At 35.8% G+C, this 17953-nt stretch overlaps 1 protein-coding gene across 2 annotated transcripts in view; it reads right to left on the bottom strand.

The window, feature by feature from the left end:
• Positions 1 to 207: 207 nt before the first annotated feature.
• HSPA14 (heat shock protein family A (Hsp70) member 14) overlaps positions 208 to 17953 on the bottom strand; it is a 35552-nt gene continuing 17806 nt past the window's right edge. The window contains exons 10-14 of one of the 2 annotated variants that reach the window (XR_005068615.1): positions 15782 to 15884; positions 4546 to 4758; positions 3759 to 3883; positions 1480 to 1550; positions 208 to 427 (exon numbers count right to left, since the gene is read on the bottom strand). Coding sequence is in view for 1 of the 2 variants with exons in the window: in XM_037060733.1 (XP_036916628.1) it covers positions 349 to 427; positions 1480 to 1550; positions 3759 to 3932; positions 4546 to 4758; positions 15782 to 15884 (640 nt within the window). In the remaining variant the exon portion in view is untranslated. Of the gene's footprint in view, positions 428 to 1479; positions 1551 to 3758; positions 3933 to 4545; positions 4759 to 15781; positions 15885 to 17953 lie in introns of both variants that reach the window. The other variant, XM_037060733.1, reaches the window with a different exon arrangement.

Here is a 17953-nt window from a genome sequence, read left to right as displayed (position 1 = left end):
ATTGTTCTTAGTTACTCATCTAATAGTAGACTTTTTAAAATTTGAAGTTACAGAAGTGAAATACTTTTAAGAACACAATGTTAAGTTCCCAGTAAAATACTCTTCAATCCACTCAATTTAATTTTAAATACCTTCATGATAGAAAAAGTCCCTTGTATTTCCCACTAATGATTCATCTTAAACAAAAAACAAAAAAGGGTTGCAACATTTATCAATATATTGTAGTTTAATAGAAACATAGATGATACATATTGTTCATCCAAAAGTATTTTAATATAAACATCACTTACAAACAAAACCAAATAATGTTGAGATTTTAGTTCTAAAAAATTCTGTTTTTTTAAAACACTAAGATGCCACCTCAATAGTGACTACTTCACATTTTCCAGTCTCTTGATCTGTGCACGTCACATGTAAAGATCCGTCCCTAAATGAACAAAAAAGAACACTCCATAAGCTCATTTTATAAAAACAGAAAGTCCTCAAGAAATTAAATTAATTAATGAAGAATAAAATTTTAATTTTTGAAAGAAGAGTATTAGGACAAGGAAGAAACACAATTTCAGTGTCTCTAAATTTAGTATCATATGCTATAATTATGTAGTTTTTAAAAAAAATTTCCTCCTAGACCATTGAGACAAAAGTTGGATTCCTTGAAAACCCACCATGATGAAGATTTCAAGTTCAAGACTTTGTTCAAGCTCAAGATGCACCATTCCATTTTCAAGCCCAGGCCAAGGCAAACCTCACCCTAATAAATTCAGTATTCTCACTAAGTATGGTCTATGAATTGTCCTGAATGTTCATTTTAAAATGATGTACTTGCAAGACATATTCTTAAGGATGAACTGCTGTTAGGGAAATGGTAACAGCTGGAATTATGCAGTAGAGATTTTCTGTAGCAACATTGAATTAAACTATCCTTTCACAGGACAAATAATATGAATTCTGTAAATCTTAGAAAGTTATATTTAAAATTAATAAAAATTATATCCCAACTTGCATGAAACAGTTTTTTGGTTGACTACACCCAAAATAATTAAAGAGTTCATAAAAAATTTAGAATACAAATGAACTGAGATATACTTTTCTTTGTAAAATACAGTATTTCTGCAGGGCAAAAAAGAAATGTAAATCACTAATAAAATATTTGTAAGTTTTAGGCCTGGCTGGTGTAGCTCAGTGGATTGAGCGCAGGCCTGCGAACCACACGAGCGCAGTTCGATTCCCAGTCAGGCCACATGCCTGGGTAGCAGGCCAGTTCCCAGCAGGGGACTCACAAGAAGCAACCATACATTGATATTTCTCTCCTTCCCTTCCTCTCTAAAGACAAATAAATAAAATCTTAAAAAAAAAATTTGTAAGTTTTGACTAAATGATTTCCCCAGAAGAACAATGGCTGAAGAATCAACAAACTAACAGAAAAGGTCAAGTTTCGAAGTGAATTTTCTTAGCAGCAGCAGTAGTTTAATTTCGTACCTTTTCATAGTCAGAACAGCTAATATGTCATGTAATCCATTTTCTTTTTTATTTAAATCCTGGAGTATAACCTGTTTATATGGGAACAACACAAAGAGGATTCAGTACTTTGACATATTAATAAACAGATGCATCAATTATTCCAATAGGACCAATCCTACTCATTACTGAAATAAAACTTTTAAAATAAGGCAGTTTCCAATTTTCCTACCAGTTATCAAAGTCCTAAAATTGGATTAAGTGTTCTTAACTATGAAATGAAAAATCTCCTCCAGGAGGGCACAGAAGATAACTAATACATTTGTCCCTCTTAAATGCCATGTCCTAGATTAAAATGATTGTAGACTACTTTTCTTTTTAGTAATTAAGCCAAACCAGTAACATGCAAATTATACATGGGTAAGCCTTCTATATATACTTTAAAAAATTTAAATGTCTTAAATTGGAAAACATACACTTGAAAAACACAGTTGAAAGAAATCTGTGGTAAATTCTTTTGTGCAACTAAGCTTACATTTATAAGTTACAGATACTAATGACTTTATCACAAAATTCCTGTTTCCTAAAGACAGGTAAACTAATAAACCAAAAGTTTAGAAGTAACTTTTCAAATTCTGTCATTATCAAGTTTTATGACCTTAAGCATGGCATGAAGAATCTTGCTTTACTCATTTGTAAAGGACGAGGTTTGAATAGACGGCTTCTCTAAAAGATTCTCTTCCCAAGTTCAATGTGTGTGACTAACTCCTTTCCTTCTGACATCTGTGTGTGTATGTATATGTATACGTGTGTGTGTATTATAGGAAATGCTGATAGTAGTTGCAGAGTCTCACAGTAGTATGTGAAAAGGTGATAAGCGTATGAGAAAGAGAAGCTAAGGGAGTACCAAGACTGCATCTGAGGTTAGAAATGTGGCACACGGGCAAGTGCTTAGATAGTAACACACAACAAAAACATCTGGATGAGCTTTTGAAACCTTTACTAGGTGAAGGAGCCCTACTCCCGTAGATTTTAAGATGTTAAGCCTGAGGTGGAGCCCACACAAGTTATACATGTGTGTTTTCATTATTCTTTTGTTGAAATCAGAAAATAGTTATAAAGCTGAAGATACACATTCTCTTTTGTCACCTACTGTTTTATTTTTACATAAAAGTAATTCATGCTGTCCTGACTGGTGTGGCCCGGTGGACTGAGCGCTGGACTGCAAACCAAAGAGTTGCTGGTTCCATTCCCAGGAACTCTTTGGGCACACGCCTGGTTTGCTGGCTGGGTCCCCAGTAGGGGGTGTGTGAAAGGCAATCACGCATTGATGTTTCTGTCCTACTCTTTCTCTCTTCCTTCCTCTCTCTAAAAATAAATAAAATCTTTTTAAAAAAGTAATTCATGCTCATGTCCTGTGATGTTTATAAAAAATTCAGTATGAAGTATTAAAAAGTAAAACAAAAAACAAGAAAACAAAAACAAAAATCCCCAAGCCCTCTTGGTATCTTCAAAACCAGCCACGTTAAGCTTCCTTAACAGTTCAAATACCTACAGCTATCTACATACTTACACACATCTACCCAACACCTCTTCCCTCACATGGACCCATGCCTTCACTCTTTTTAATGAAATACAAATGATATCCCATGATAAATATGGTCCTGTAGTCCTTGCGTGTGCATATTTTCATGTAACCATATTTCTTGGGCATGTTCTAAGCAAATAACATCGCTCCTCTCACTCTTTTAAAATGGTAAGAGGGGACTATATAGTATGAAATGTGTGGTATTTTGAAAAGCAACCCCCACCCCCGAATCAGAAACAACATGGTTTAATGGAAACAACATGGGCCCAAGTATAAAACCAACCTGAGGACAAATCAGCTCAGCCAAGAAAATAAGGTATTTACTACCATAAGCCTGTTTCTTAATCATCTATAAAATGCACATAATGTCTACCTCACAGCATTTTGAGAATATGTAAAGTGCACAGTACAGCATCTGGCATTTAGCAAACAAAAAATGTCATTTCCCCTGCCACACACTGTACCACCAAGGAGGGTCAAGGGCTCAGACAGACAGAATATAAATCCAAGTTTATATTTTCCTGACACTTTCAAATGAAAATTGCCTATTTCTTCTTTCTTATAGAAACAAGTAAGTGAAAGTAATTCATTCATAAAAACATGTTAGATGTCTTATACATTTTCTATTAATTAATATTAAACTGAATTTAATCCACAAAGAAAAGCTAAACAGTTTCATGTGACTAATTTATAATCCAATGTTCGTATTCACCTGTGCAAACTTGTTTTCCTCTTTTGCAGAGTTTTTCCCCTCAGACTCATAGAGTTCGAGGCACACTGAAGATATACTTCCAGGGGCTTGTAATGTGTGTTGTCTTCGAGCTGGCAAAGGAGTCCCTGATGGAAACAGTACTGTAAAACTGTTGGCTCCTGATTCATCAACTCCCTAATAAGCAGGAAAATAATATGCATATCCCTTGATATTTATTGTTACAATTATAAAAAACCATTCCTATTAAAAATGTAATATACATTTCTTGCTGATACTTGTTGCAAAATATAGACAGACAAGAGAGTAAAATAGAAATAATCCTTAATACCAACCCACTTTAAAAACAAATTAAAACAGCCTGGCTGAGTGGCTCAGTTAGTTGGAGCGCTGTCCCGTACACCAAAAGGTTGCGGGTTTGATCCTAGTCCAGGTGCATATGACAGGCAACCGATCAATGTTTCTCTCTCACAATGATATTTTTCTCTGTCTCTTCCCTCACCCTTTCTAAATCAATGAATATATCCTTGGGTAAGGATTAAAAAAAATCGAAACATCTCTCTACCTATATAAGAAATTTATGATTAAAGTTACAATTAATTAAGGAATTAATACGGCACATATATACTAACTTAAATATATAAAACCCATTAAAAGTAAAATTATAAGTATAAATATAAATTTAAAATTTGTACCAGTACATAAAGCTTTATTGTAAAAACATGGTATGCACGAAAACTTATGGCATCGAATTTATATCACTTTTACAGAAAAGAAAAGCTAAATGTACCTTAACTAAAATATCTTTGGCTGAACACTCTATCTTAAGAGAGTCTTCCACTAAAAGGTTTTCTTTCCCAATAAGTATTCCCGCTTCTATAGCTGCACCAATAGGGATAACCTCATCGGGAAGGATAGAATTTAGAAGCTCGACAGCTGGGAAAAGATCTTTAATCAGTTGTTGTAGCCTCGGAATTCGAGAAGACCCTCCACAAAGGACAACCTAAAAAGTAAAAATAATTTTCAGTTTCTTACTTTTAGAACATTTTTTCTCAAAATTAAGTGTAACAGGCTGATAACAGGCTGACACACCTTGATCACATGTAATGCTATAAGAAACTATATTTTAATATTATTTTGTTATACTTACCATATAAGTTTATGTATAAATCATTGTCACTGAAAAACTTTATGTAAAATTGCTCCTTTTTGAGTTTGTCCCCTAAATCACCTGGCTCTGATAGTGAATAGGCTTGCGTTCACAGGACTGTAGCAAACACTTAAATCCAGGGAAGAAGCATCTCATTCCCCACGGCACTACACCTGGGAGGGAGCAGACAAAAAGGCCCAGTTCCCAGTTCCTCCCCAGAAGCAGTCTGACCACATTCTATCTATCATAGCTGCAGCCTCAGGGTCTGGCTTCTAATCAGCCTATGACTAGATGCTGACTGGGATGGTCTTGGCACAGCCTCAACTACTAAGGTCCAATGAGAACAAAGATGGTAGCGTAGATGTACACAAAGGTTTGAGGGGCAAGAAGGAACTAGGGTAGGCCTGATTGACAAGGTTCATTTCCTACACAAAACCAGCCTGTCAAGACTGGAAGAACTGGCAGTTTTATGTAATGCATAGAAAGCAACACAAGGAGTCAAGATAAATGAAGATACAGGTAAATTTGTTCCAAACAAAATAACAAATATATCTCCAAAAACTGATCTTAATGAAACAATGATAAGCAATTTAGCTGATAGAGAGTTCAAAATAACAGTAATAAAGATGTTCACTGAAGTCAGGACAGTAATGCATGAATAAAGTGAGAATTCCAGCAAAGAGGTAGAAAATATAATGGAATACCAAACTGAAATTGTAGAGCTGAAGATTATAATACTTGAACTAAAAAGTTCAACAGGGGGGTTCAACTGTACATCAAGCAAAAGAAAGGATCACTAAACTCAAATACAGGGCAGAGGAATTCATCCATTCAGGAAGGCAAAAAAAAGTAAAAAAGAATAAAGACAGCTTAAGGGGATTATGGGACAAGAATAAATGGACCAGTATATACATTAAAAGGGTCTGAAAAGGAGGAGAGAGAAAAGGGCAAAAAGCTGATTCAAAGAAATAATGACCATAAAGAAAAGCTTCCATAAACTGGGGAATAAAACATACATCCAGATCCAGTAAGCCCCAAAAGTACCAAAATTAAGATGAATCTAAAGAGACCCAAATCAATGCACATTATAATAACATTATCAAAAGTTAAAGAAGAATCTTAAAAGCGGTGAGAGAAAAGCAACTTTATATATACCAGGGAACCCCCATAAGACTATTAAGTAGGTATGTCAACAGAAATCTTGCAAGCCAGATGGGAGATATTCAAAGTGCTGCAAGAAAAAAAAACTGTCAGCCAAGAACCCTCTACCCAGCAGTGGTCCTTTAGAACTGAAGGAGAAAGTTTTTATACTCAAATAAAAGCTGGAAGAGTTCATCACCACTAGACAGACCTCACAAAAAAGTGTTAAAGGGAGTTCTTCAAGTTTAACAGAAATGCTGATTAGTAACATTAGAACATAAGAAAGCACAAAACTAACTGATAAAGGTAAATATATAAATTCAGAGTAGTCTAATATTGTAATGTGGTGGTAAGTCAAAACTCTAGTATAAAGATTACATGACAAAAGCCTTAAAAATAACTAACTACAATAATCTGTTAATGGATATACAATACGAGAAGATATAAATTGTGATATCAAAAACATAAAATGTACCCTGAGTAGTGTGGCTCTGGGGGCTTGGGCATCATCCTGCAAACTGAAAGGTAGCTGGTTCAATTCCTGGTCCGAGCACATGCTTGGGTTGTGGACCAGGGCTCTGGCTGGGAGCCTGTGAGAGGCAATGGATCGATATTTCTCTCACACATTAATGTTTATCTCCCTCGTTCTCTCTCCCTTCCCCTCTAAAAATTAATAAATAAAATCTTTAAAAAAACATAAAATGTGGCAGGTGGAGTGAAAATGTAGAGATATTTGTATGTTCAAAGTTATCAGCTTAAAATAGGCTATTATAATTTTAAGATGATTTACATAAGCTTGTGGTGACCACAAAACAAAAACCTATAGCAGATAAATAAAAAATAAAAAGAAATTAAAACACATCACTGCAAAAAAAATCATCAAATCACCAAAGGCGGCAAAGACGACACAAATTAACTAAAAAATGGGCAGAAAACAATGAACAAAATGACACTACTAAGTTCATACCTATAAAAAATCACTTAAAATTATTTCTATACACTAACAATGAATTAATGGAAAGAGATATTAGGAAGACAATCTCATTTACAGTAACATCTAAAAAGATAAAATACTCAGAAGAAAAATCATCAATAATCACTTCTTATTTCACAGTCCTTTTATGGATGTTCTCAAAGCTCAGTATGTTGGAGAAGAGGACCAACTGATGAAAACTAGGCCTCGGTAACATTAGGTGTGAAATGACAGGGTATGAGGAACACAGCTGAGGGACTCAAACATAAAAGAGACAAGCACGTGCCCTTGCCAGGTGGCTCAGTTGGTTGGCATGTCATCCTGTACACATCAAGAGGTTGTGAGTTCAATTTCTGGTCAGGGCACATACTAGGCTGTGGGTTCCACCCCCAGATTGAACCAAATAAAGGAGTCAACAAATGGATGTTTCTCTCACATCAATGTTTCTCTCTCTTTGAAAAAACCAATACACACATCCTTGGGTGAAGATTAAAAAAAAAAAAAAAGAAAAGAAAGGAAAAGTATGTTTGCTATAGCCAAGTTCCCTAAAAGGTCTGTTTTGAAGGTTAGTAAAAAGAAGTCTTCTCTAAAATCTTGCCAGGAGGTAAAAAATGTAGACTATGGCCCTGGCTGGTCTGGCTCAGTGGCTTGAGTGCAAGCCTCTGAACCAAACGGTTGCCAATTTGATTCCCAGTCACGGCACATGCCTGGGTTGTGGGCCAGGTCCCCTGTAGGGGGTTGCAAGAGGCAACCACACAGTGATGTTTCTCTCCCTCTCTCCCTCCCTTCCCCCTCTCTAAAAAAAAATAAAGAAAGAAAATCTTTAAATAAACCCATTGTAAATTTTTTTTAAAAGGAGAGTGTAGACTATGTCTTATCCAATTTTTCATACTTGACATTGAAAAGCTTTATTAATAAGCAATAAATGTTACTATGAACTACCCCCCCAAAATCTTAGGTTTTGACATTTTTTAAAGGGTAAAAAAAGTATGAATGATGTGTTATTATTGATGATAATATTAACCATCAAGTTTTAGATAAATTCTTTAAGCACTAGTCTGTAATATGAGATTCCTTTTGAAAACTTAAATTTTAATAGGAAATACATCTTTCAAACAAAAATAACTATTTTAATGCCTTTTCAACTACAATTTTCACTGCAATTTAATAAAATAAACTATTAAAAAACCAAACAACCTTAACTACTTGGGTATTTGAAAATATGAATCTAAACAATGAGGAAAAAAATACTACAGGTTATTCTGAAAATAAAGAAAATAAAAATCTATCAAAGTTAGTGGAATAATACTAAGGCCATTAATAATTAAAACGGCAGTTAATCTTTTTATTAGGGAAAAATTAAATTAAATAAATGAGTTAGCATTCAATATAAGAGTTCAGAAAAATAATGAAAGTGTCCTGGGAAGGTTGGAAAAAAAAAGCAGAATTAAACCAATTTGAATAGAGAAAAACACAACTTGAAAAAAAATCTGAGAATGTTTTTTGGGGGGGGTGTTAGTGGCAGAAGTTGGAGTAAATAATAATACCATTATCTGTCAATCAGGGAAGGAAGAAAATAGAAAAACTCAAAAAGAAAAAAAAGAAAAATTTGTTTTAATTCAAATAACTTTTTTATACTTTTAAATTTTAGTATCAAAAGCTACATAAAATAAAAAATTATGTCCTGACTGGTGTGGCTCAGTGTGTTGGGCGCCACCAGTTAAATTCCTGCCAGACACATGCCTGGGTTTCAGGCCAGGTCCCGGGTTAGGAGCGTGTCAGAGGCAACAGATGGATGTTTCTCACTCACATCAATGTTCCTCTCCCTCTGTCCTTCTCCCTTCTCATTTCTCTGAAAATAAATAAAATCTTTTTTAAAATTACAAGGACAGACTTCTGCCAAGATGGAGGTGTAGGTAGAAACACTATGCCTTTTCCCACAACCAAGTTTGAATACAACAAAGGTTTGGTAAACAAAGACACAGCCAAAGAACAGAAAATTGAACTATAAGGAAGTCCGACAACAATGAACCATTCAGCCAGACCAGTAAGAGGGGTGGAGCCAGCAGCGGAGCAGGGTCGGGCAGGAAAGACACCCCCCGACCCCAGGCACCCAGGCAGCCGGGGTAGTGTTGGGCAGACCCAGTGAGGGTGCAGGGCAGGCTGACCGCAGTGGCACATCCGCACGCAGTGGGATGAACCGCGCGAGTCCGGAGGTGGGAGACAGCAGAGGGGACTGCCATTGCCCCTTTTGGACTCTGCTCCCACACACAGTATCACAGCCCAGCGACTGAGTTGCCCCACCCTGGTGAACACCTAGGGCTCTGCTCCTCATACATAACAGGCACAAACAGTACAAAACATGGTTCAAGAAGAACTCAAAGCCCCAGAGCCAATAACTCTAAGCGAAAAAGAAATAGCAAACCTCTCAGGTGCACAGTTCAAAACACTGGTGATTAGGATGCTCAGAGAACTGGCTGATTTTAGTCACAAATTGGGGGAACATATGAGGGCTAAACTAATTGAAATGAAGGGAAATGCACAGGAAACCAACAGTGATGGAAAGGAAACTGGGACTCAAATCAAGGGAGTGAACCAAAAGGAAGAAAGAAATGACCAAACAGAAAAATGTGAAGTAACAAGAATTCAAAAAAATGAGGAGAGGCTTAGGAACCTCCAGGACATCTTTAAACGTTCCAACATCCGAATTATAGGGGTACCAGAAGGAGAAAAGAAACAGCCATGAGTGGAAAACTTATTTGAACAAATAATAAAGGAGAACTTCCCTAATCTGGCAAAGGAAATAGACTTCCAGGAAATCCAGGAAGCTCAGAGAGTCCCAAAGAAGTTGGACCCAAGAAGGAACACACCAAGGCACATCATAATTACATTAGCCAAGATTAAAATGAAGGAGAGAATCCTAGAAGCAGCAAGAGATAAGGGGACAGTCACCTACAAAGGAGTTCCCATCAGACTGTCAGCGGATTTCTCAAAAGAGACCTTACAGGCAAGAAGGGGCTGGAAAGAAGTATTCCAAGTCATGAAATCCAAAGACCTACAGCCAAGATTGCTTTATCCAGCAAAACTTTCATTTAGAATGGAAGGACAGATAAAGTGCTTCTCAGATAAGGTCAAGTTCAAGGAGTTCATCATCACCAAGCCCTTATTATATGAAATGCTAAAGGGACTTATATAAGAAAAAGAAGATGAAAAATATGAACAGTGAAAGGACAGCAAACTCACAGTTATTAACAACCACACCTAAAACAAAAGCAAACCAAGAGGACAGCTAGATCAGGAGTGGAACCATAGAAATGAAGAACACATGGAGGGTTAGCAACAGGGGAGTGGGAGGAGGAGAAGGGGGGAGAAGGTACAGAAAATAGCATAGACAGTAGGTAGAAAACAGATAGGGGGGAGGGCAAGAATAGTAGGGGAAATATAGAATCTAAAGAACTTGAGACACGTGGTCATAAACTAAAGGGGGGGAATGGTGGGGGGGGTGCAGGGTGGAGGGGAATGAAAGGGGGAATAGAACTGTAATGGTATAGTCAATAAAATATATTTAAAAAGATTACAAGGACCTTATGCAAAGCTGTATGTTCAAATTTCAAGAAATCATTATGAAATAGGTCTATAAAATACTCAAGATTCAAAATTGAAGCAATAAAGAGAAATTAGGAAAATTACAGAAACACTTCAGAAATCAGTTTCAAATAAAATCTTTAGAATTCTTGAGAAACAGAGAACATCCATGTATTATATACTAATCTGGAATACTTAAAATGATGAAAAAGTATTCAATTAATTTTAATAAGCACCTGTAGCCCAGGAACAATACTAAAAACGAACATCAAAAAACAAAACCCTCTGTACTGGAGGGTGCAAGGTAGCAACTTGCAAATTATATCAGGCAAGACATGTTTTATCTCTCCATACAATGTTTTAATAAGTTCTGTATTAGTTACTAACATTTAAACATTACAATTTTTTAATTAAGAGTCCTTATTTTGAACTTCTCTTAAAAAGCCAAAGGTTCCAATAGCACTAGCTCGCTTTCCTGAAAGATAGCCATCGGCAGGTGGGCAGCAGCTGCCCCACTGGACTGGGACAGCTCCTGTCTGTAGGTGGCACACCCACCACGACCTGTTGTGGCCCTCACACCATCTAGTGGGCATTTGCCATTAATAGTCACACTTGTGCTCGTGCTTTCTTACAACAGAGCTCAGTGTGAAACTTTTAAAGCTCTTTAAACCCACCTCTCTATTTAGTGGGAGAATGGAAGACCAAGAAGGGTGGGTGTTCCAATAAAAATAGTAGGGAGCACAACACTTCTTTTTTGAAGAAAGTAATGGTACAGGTAACTCAATAGTACTACATGGCTGCTAGCTAGCCTAATTGTGTATTTTTCTTTTTTTTTAAGATTTTATTTATTTATCTTTAGAGGGGAAGGGAAGGAGAGAGGGAGAGAAACATCAATGTATGGTTGCCTCTAGTGTGTCCCCTGCCGGGAACTGGCCTGCAACCCAGGCATGGGCCCTGACTGGGAAACAAACTGCAATCGTCTGGTTCACAGGCCTGCGCTCAATCCACTGAGCTACACCAGCCAGGGCTAATTGTGTATTTTTCTATGTATAGAAAGAAACTGACTTTTTAAATATCACCTGTAGGAATAACATTAGCATAGATATAAATCAAATACTGTTTTTCTGACATTGTATTCCACATAAACATTACCAATATTTCTGTCCCTATAAAGGATTGATTTGCTCATTCCTAGAGATTTTATGCAAGAACTTGAAAAATAATTCTAAAGCTCTCTGGAAGAAAAATATGCATAAAAATTTTTAAAAACTGCAATGTTAATAATGAAGGTTTACACCTACTCAGAAAATAAATTGCTTTTTGATGAGCAATTTGGTAATAAATATTAAATCTTAAAATTTCAGAATTAACCCCCAAATTTAATTTTCAGGAAAGTAAGAATGTTCACAAAGCCACAAAGACTGCTATTTATAAAACCAAAATAACCTATACAACCAATGTCAAAAATTAGTTTTATAAATTATGATACACAATGCAATGAAATACTATTAAATACATTTAATAGTATTTAAATGTATTTAATAAATGTACTGTTTAATACATTATTAAAACTGCAGTTGTAGCCCTGGTCAGTGTGGCTCAGAGGTTGGAGTGCCTCCTGTAACCAAAAGGCTGTGGTTCGATTCCTGGTCAGGGTACATGTCTAGGCTGTCAGTTCATCCCCAGTCTGAATGCGTGCCACCTCTGGTCTTGACACAGAATCCCAGTCTGGGTACGTGTGAAGGCAGCCAATCAACACTTCTCTCGCATCAATGTTTCTCTCTCTCCCTTCCTCTCTCTCTCTCTCTAAAAAAGTGAAGGGAAATGTCCTTGGTTGAGGGTAAAAAAGATGCAGTTGTAAAGCCTGGGAACTTGGTTAAAATGGAGGGAGAGATTGATTATATTAATTCATTGATATGCCCTTCCATAAGTCAACTAAACTGAGAGTAAAGGGATTTAAGAAGATATCAATGGAAGAGAGATCTTGAGTTTGAAATTTTAACACATTTTAGAAGCTGGAAAGGAGAGATTTAATTGTCTCAAGTCAGATGAAGTTTCACACAACCAAAGAGAAAAAGCAAAGTGGTTTGACACATAATATCTCAGAGTGGCTAGGGAGTCGGAAGCACCAAGCCTACACAAAGCAAGGGTGAAGCATGGAAGTGAAAGCATGAAAGCATGGCATAGAATTACTGAACCCTCACCATTCCCTTAACCCAGAGAGGTGGCCACCAGCACCTTCTCCCAAGAGACCAAGGTCTGGACCACAGAATTATGGGACTTGGGCACAAAGTAGGCATGATGCTGAAAACAAGGGGAATGAGGGAAAGTCTTCATTTTAAAGAGAAGGAACCTTGAAGCTTCCTGCCCTCAGAAGGCCAGACACCAGACATGTTCTTTCAAGCATGAGTCAGAGATTCCCTCTGGAAAAACCAAATGCTCCAAACACTAGACTTCCAGGACTTACAGATACTAAAATAAGAAAGGCAACAGGCGTAAGAATACAGAAAGAGCATGGGTACAGAAGTATACTGCCTGAGTTTTAACCCTAGCACCATCGCTCATATGCCAGCATTAGGACTTGAAGCAAGGACTCAACCTCTTTGGAAACCTCTTACTTTTCCCATTTGAAAATGGAGATAATAGTGTCTACCTCTTGGTGCTATTGTGCAGATAAAATGTTTTACGGATTTTAAATTCAATCATTCCTTCCTTCTCTGTAAGAGGATTAGACACCACTGCCCATTGCTATTGCCCTGACTTTGAACCCCTCTTTGTAGTGAAGTAGGTTTCCCAGCCCTACTGTCAGGCCCAGCCTGTCTAGCTTGGACAACTGAATGTGAATACACTCAAGTGCACATAGCTAAGCAGATGTGCATGTTCTGCAAGCTTTCTTCCTCTTCCCCCTCTGCCCTGGGAGGAACTGCATGTCCCAATTAGCTGCTTCTTTAGCCTGGGTCACAGAATGAGAAAAACCACGTCACTGGACCTCTAGCCACCTTGGGCTGCCCACAGGAGCCACAAGGGAGAAAAAACTGTTCATGTAGAAAACCACTGAGATTTGGGGGCTATTTGTTACAGGCGACAAACTAAAGAGACAACTCAACTTTTTTAAGTTCTCAAAGGCCTGTATTTTAGAAATATCTGGAAGTGAATCTTTAACAACACTTTAAATCCTAACAACGTATTCGCCTTCTATTCAAACAATTGAGAACTGTACCATTTACGATATCTGAATGTCAGGGCTCTATGACCGGTTAATGAAGAGAACTTACATTAATAGATCACCCATAACATGCCATACACAATATTTCATTTTTTCTTCATAACAACCCTCCAGAACAAGTTAAAGATAAATAAATAAATAAAATCTTTAAAAAAAAAAAAGACTTGGGAAATAAGTCTTATTTCCCAAATAAGTCTTGATTTGCCCACTCTGCAACTATTAGCACTGTGAGTCTTCTGATTCAGGTGTGTCTGTCTTCAAGCCCATTCATTTCCCACCACCATTTTGCTACCATTGTATACTCTTATCTTATTCTTCATAATCCACCCCCTAACTTCCAAGTACATAGCACAAAGCTTGACATATTAGAAATGATCCCAAAAATTACTTACTGAATTGCAAAAAAAAATGACTTTCATTATATAGCAATACCAAAATAATTAAAATATAAAAACTTTTAAACTACAAATTGAAAGAATTTAGTATTAAATATTTGTCATATACCAGAACAAGGATGGAATTTATAAACTTAGAAGCAGCTGAAGAAATCTTTTGGTCTATCTAACAGACCAAGAGTATAAATAGATAAATACGTGAAACTTCAGTGTGCCCAATAGCTTTCACCCTAATAAAACCAAAATTGAACAGTAAACTACATGCTTCAGAAGACCACAGTAAATAACAGCTAATATTCTAATTATATAAAGCATTTGCACAAATTTTAAAAATATAGATTTAAATGATTAAATTGGCAAATATGAAATATTTATACATATTACATAAAAATTAAAAATAATCCTTTAATCAATAAAATATCAAGTAAAAATCTTTTTTTCAACTCTTTGATGGAAAATTCATCTTTAAATGATAAAACTCAGAGCCAATAAAGTAATGTATATTCATATTTCTGATAGGAGTGTTAGTTAATTTAACATTTTTGGGAAGTAACTGAAGGTAAAAAATATAGTCTTAAACTATTTAAACTCTTTGACCCCAAAATCTTACAGTGGGAATCCACTCTAAGGAACAGCCCTAACCATGGTAAAAGCCGAAGCCCAAAGATGGGCATCACTGTTCTGAGGGCAGAGAAGACCCAGTTTAGGTGTCCACAATGGAAAAATGAAATCATTTACAGTGCCTTTTCTTTTCTAGGATATTAAGAATCTATTTAACATTGAGCTGATGAAGACTATCCAGAAATACAGGGAAAGAAATTGGTTATGTTATATGAAGAAAATAAAATTCAAAATTGTACAAATTAAATTAGTTTGAAATATTCTAAAATATAACACTTGTTGCCTTTTCGTATTTTTCCGAGCTTTCTTATATGAATACTTACAATTTTAATTATGAAATTTTAAACTTCACATATACTTTAAATGAATATAAATATCCTTAATGAAAAAATTTAAAAATTTGAACGTTTTTGAAGTTCTCAAAATGTTTTCTTATGCCAGCAGAGGGGAGCAGTGTGGTGTACGGTTATGGGTAGACTCGGGAACTACACTGAGTCAAATCCTGGGTGTACCACTAACCACATGCTCCCCAAGAAATCATTTACCTCTTTGCACTTTGGTGCCTTCATTTATAAAATGGGAATAAATAAGAGCACATACTTCATGAGTTGTTGGTGAGCATTCAATGAATAAATCCAAGTACAACACTCAGAACACTTAGAAATAGTGTTTGACACATGGCAAACATTCAAATATCTGTCAGTCATTGTTTACATACTAAAAAATATACTGAACAGAAACTATTTTTTTCTGCTAGGAAACTGATATGAATATCACTAGAGTCATTAATCAAAATTTAATCAATTTTCCTTATTAATACAAGCTTGGGAAATATTTAAATTCATAAAAATATTCTTTAAGTACCACGGGGCTATTACATAAATTCCAAGTCTGAAATTAATCCTAAAATAAATAAGAAAAATATAAAAGTATTACCTTGTTGATATCATCTGCTGTAAATCCACTTTGTTCTAAGAGTGCTCTGATTGCTTCTATACATTTATTAAAAAGTGGAGAACAGAGAAGTTCAAATCTTGCTCTGTACACACACATACACAGGAGAAAAAGACAAAGAAAAAAGGCTTACTCAATTAAACAAGACATCCTTTTTTTGTGAAGAGTAATGCCAAAACCTAATGTGACATTTCTCTTAAGAATAGGTTTATGATCAGATCAGGTTACTTAGCACCTAGTAATGTAATAAAATGGTGAAAAACATCCAAGTTATTTATCTTAAAATGTTTGAAGAAATTTTAGGATCAAATCCAGGTTGGATGGCCCTGGCTGGTGTAGCTCAGTGGATTGAACACAAGCCTGTGAACCAGAGGATCACAGTTCCATTCCTAGTCAGGGCACATGCCTGGGTTGCAGGCCAGTTCCCTGCAGGCCATTTCCCAGCAGGGGATGCACAAAGGGCAACCATACATCGATGTTTCTCTCCCTCTCTCTTTCCCCTCAAAAGATAAATAAATAAATAAAATCTTTAAAAAAATATCCAGGTTGGAGATTCTTACCCATGGCCTACTTAGAGGTTTTATATAATGAAAACGAAGATTCAATGTATGAGAGTCCCAACAATAAATCTATTGATCTAAATCAAACCATCATTTAAAAGTGTTTGCTATATTTACGTGTTCAAGTTTTAAAAATTGTTTCTCACTATTTTTCTTTAAAATCTGAAACTATATTATACCTAAATTTAGCTCTTTGGCATCATCTGGGAAACCTGACTGCTGGTATATAAATTTTTAAAATTGTATTTTATTGATTATGCTGTTACAGTTGTCCTGATTTTTCCCTTTTGTCCCCCCTTCACCCAGCACCCCGTCCCCACTCCCTCATATAATCCCCACACCTTGTTCATGGACATGGTTATAAATTCTTTGGCTACTCCATTTCCTACACTGTACTTTACATCCCCATGGCTATTCTGCAGCCACCTATTTGTACTTCTTAATCCCCTCACCACTTTACCCACTCTCCCCCACTCCCGCTCCCATCTGGCAACCATCAAAATGCTCTGTATCCATGACTCTGTCGGTTCTCCTTGTTTGCTTAGTTTTTTAGATTAAATTGCTGATAGATTTGTATTTTTTGCCATTTTATGGTTCATAGTTTTCATCTTCTTACTTTTCTTAAACAAGCCCCTGCTAGTATATAATTTTAAGAACAATTTATGTTCAAGAAAAATGTACTCCCTAATTTTACACTGAACTTCTTGGATGGAGACTGATTTTTAAATTTATTTGTGCTATCTCTAGATATTGAAATATATCTTGTGGTTACAATCTTTGTGATAAAGGCAAAATTTCCTAACCAAAAAATTACGAATTCTAATATATTTTTAATAAATGATATTAACAAGCCAACATGTAGTGAGTACCTGAAAAAACTTATCACTAAGTTAGAAATTCTGAAAGTAAAAAAATAAAGATACCCTGCCCACCTGTCTACCTTTTGGGTTATAGCTTGAAATCTCTCTTAAAATATCCAGAGCAGTGCTGTCCAACAGAGTTTTCTGTGGGCCTGGGCTGTATCAGACTACTGAGCACTGGAACTAAGTACTCCTGAGAAACGGAATTTTTGGTTACCTTTTCTAAGTAATTTAAATTTTAACTGCCACAAGTGGCTAGTGGCTATGGTATTGGATACAAAGATCCAGAGTCTTCAGAAAAGCCCAGGGAGACTGTGGAAGCTAAACTATAATAGCCAGATAAAGAAAGAATTTAATAAAACACAGTGTAATCCTAAAAATAATATAATGCTATAATTCTGAACATTTTCACTTTGTTTCCAAGTCACCTGTTAGAAGTTTGGGAATTTTAAATAGTTTAACTAATGGTAACTATTATTGTTAGTAATATGCAATGTAAAATAAGGCAATATCCACCCTCCTACTGGACTTTCTAGGTAAAATTACAGTAACTTGTAACCAAAACACATGGCATTAAAAACAATTTTATGCACATTGTATGTAGATTATACCTGTGTTTACTGAATGTCATAAAGCTATTAAATTGTAAAATGTCGATGATGGATTATAGAGCAAATTAACCCAAAAGAAACATCAATTTTTAGTATAGTGTAATAAAGAGTATCAATTTTGGT

This window comes from Sturnira hondurensis, unplaced genomic scaffold, assembly GCF_014824575.4.
Source record: "Sturnira hondurensis isolate 20B ecotype Veracruz unplaced genomic scaffold, ASM1482457v3 Scaffold0012488, whole genome shotgun sequence".
Taxonomy (NCBI): domain Eukaryota; kingdom Metazoa; phylum Chordata; class Mammalia; order Chiroptera; family Phyllostomidae; genus Sturnira; species Sturnira hondurensis.
Note: the sequence above shows the minus strand (reverse complement) of the source record. Positions and strands in the feature narration are given on the sequence as shown.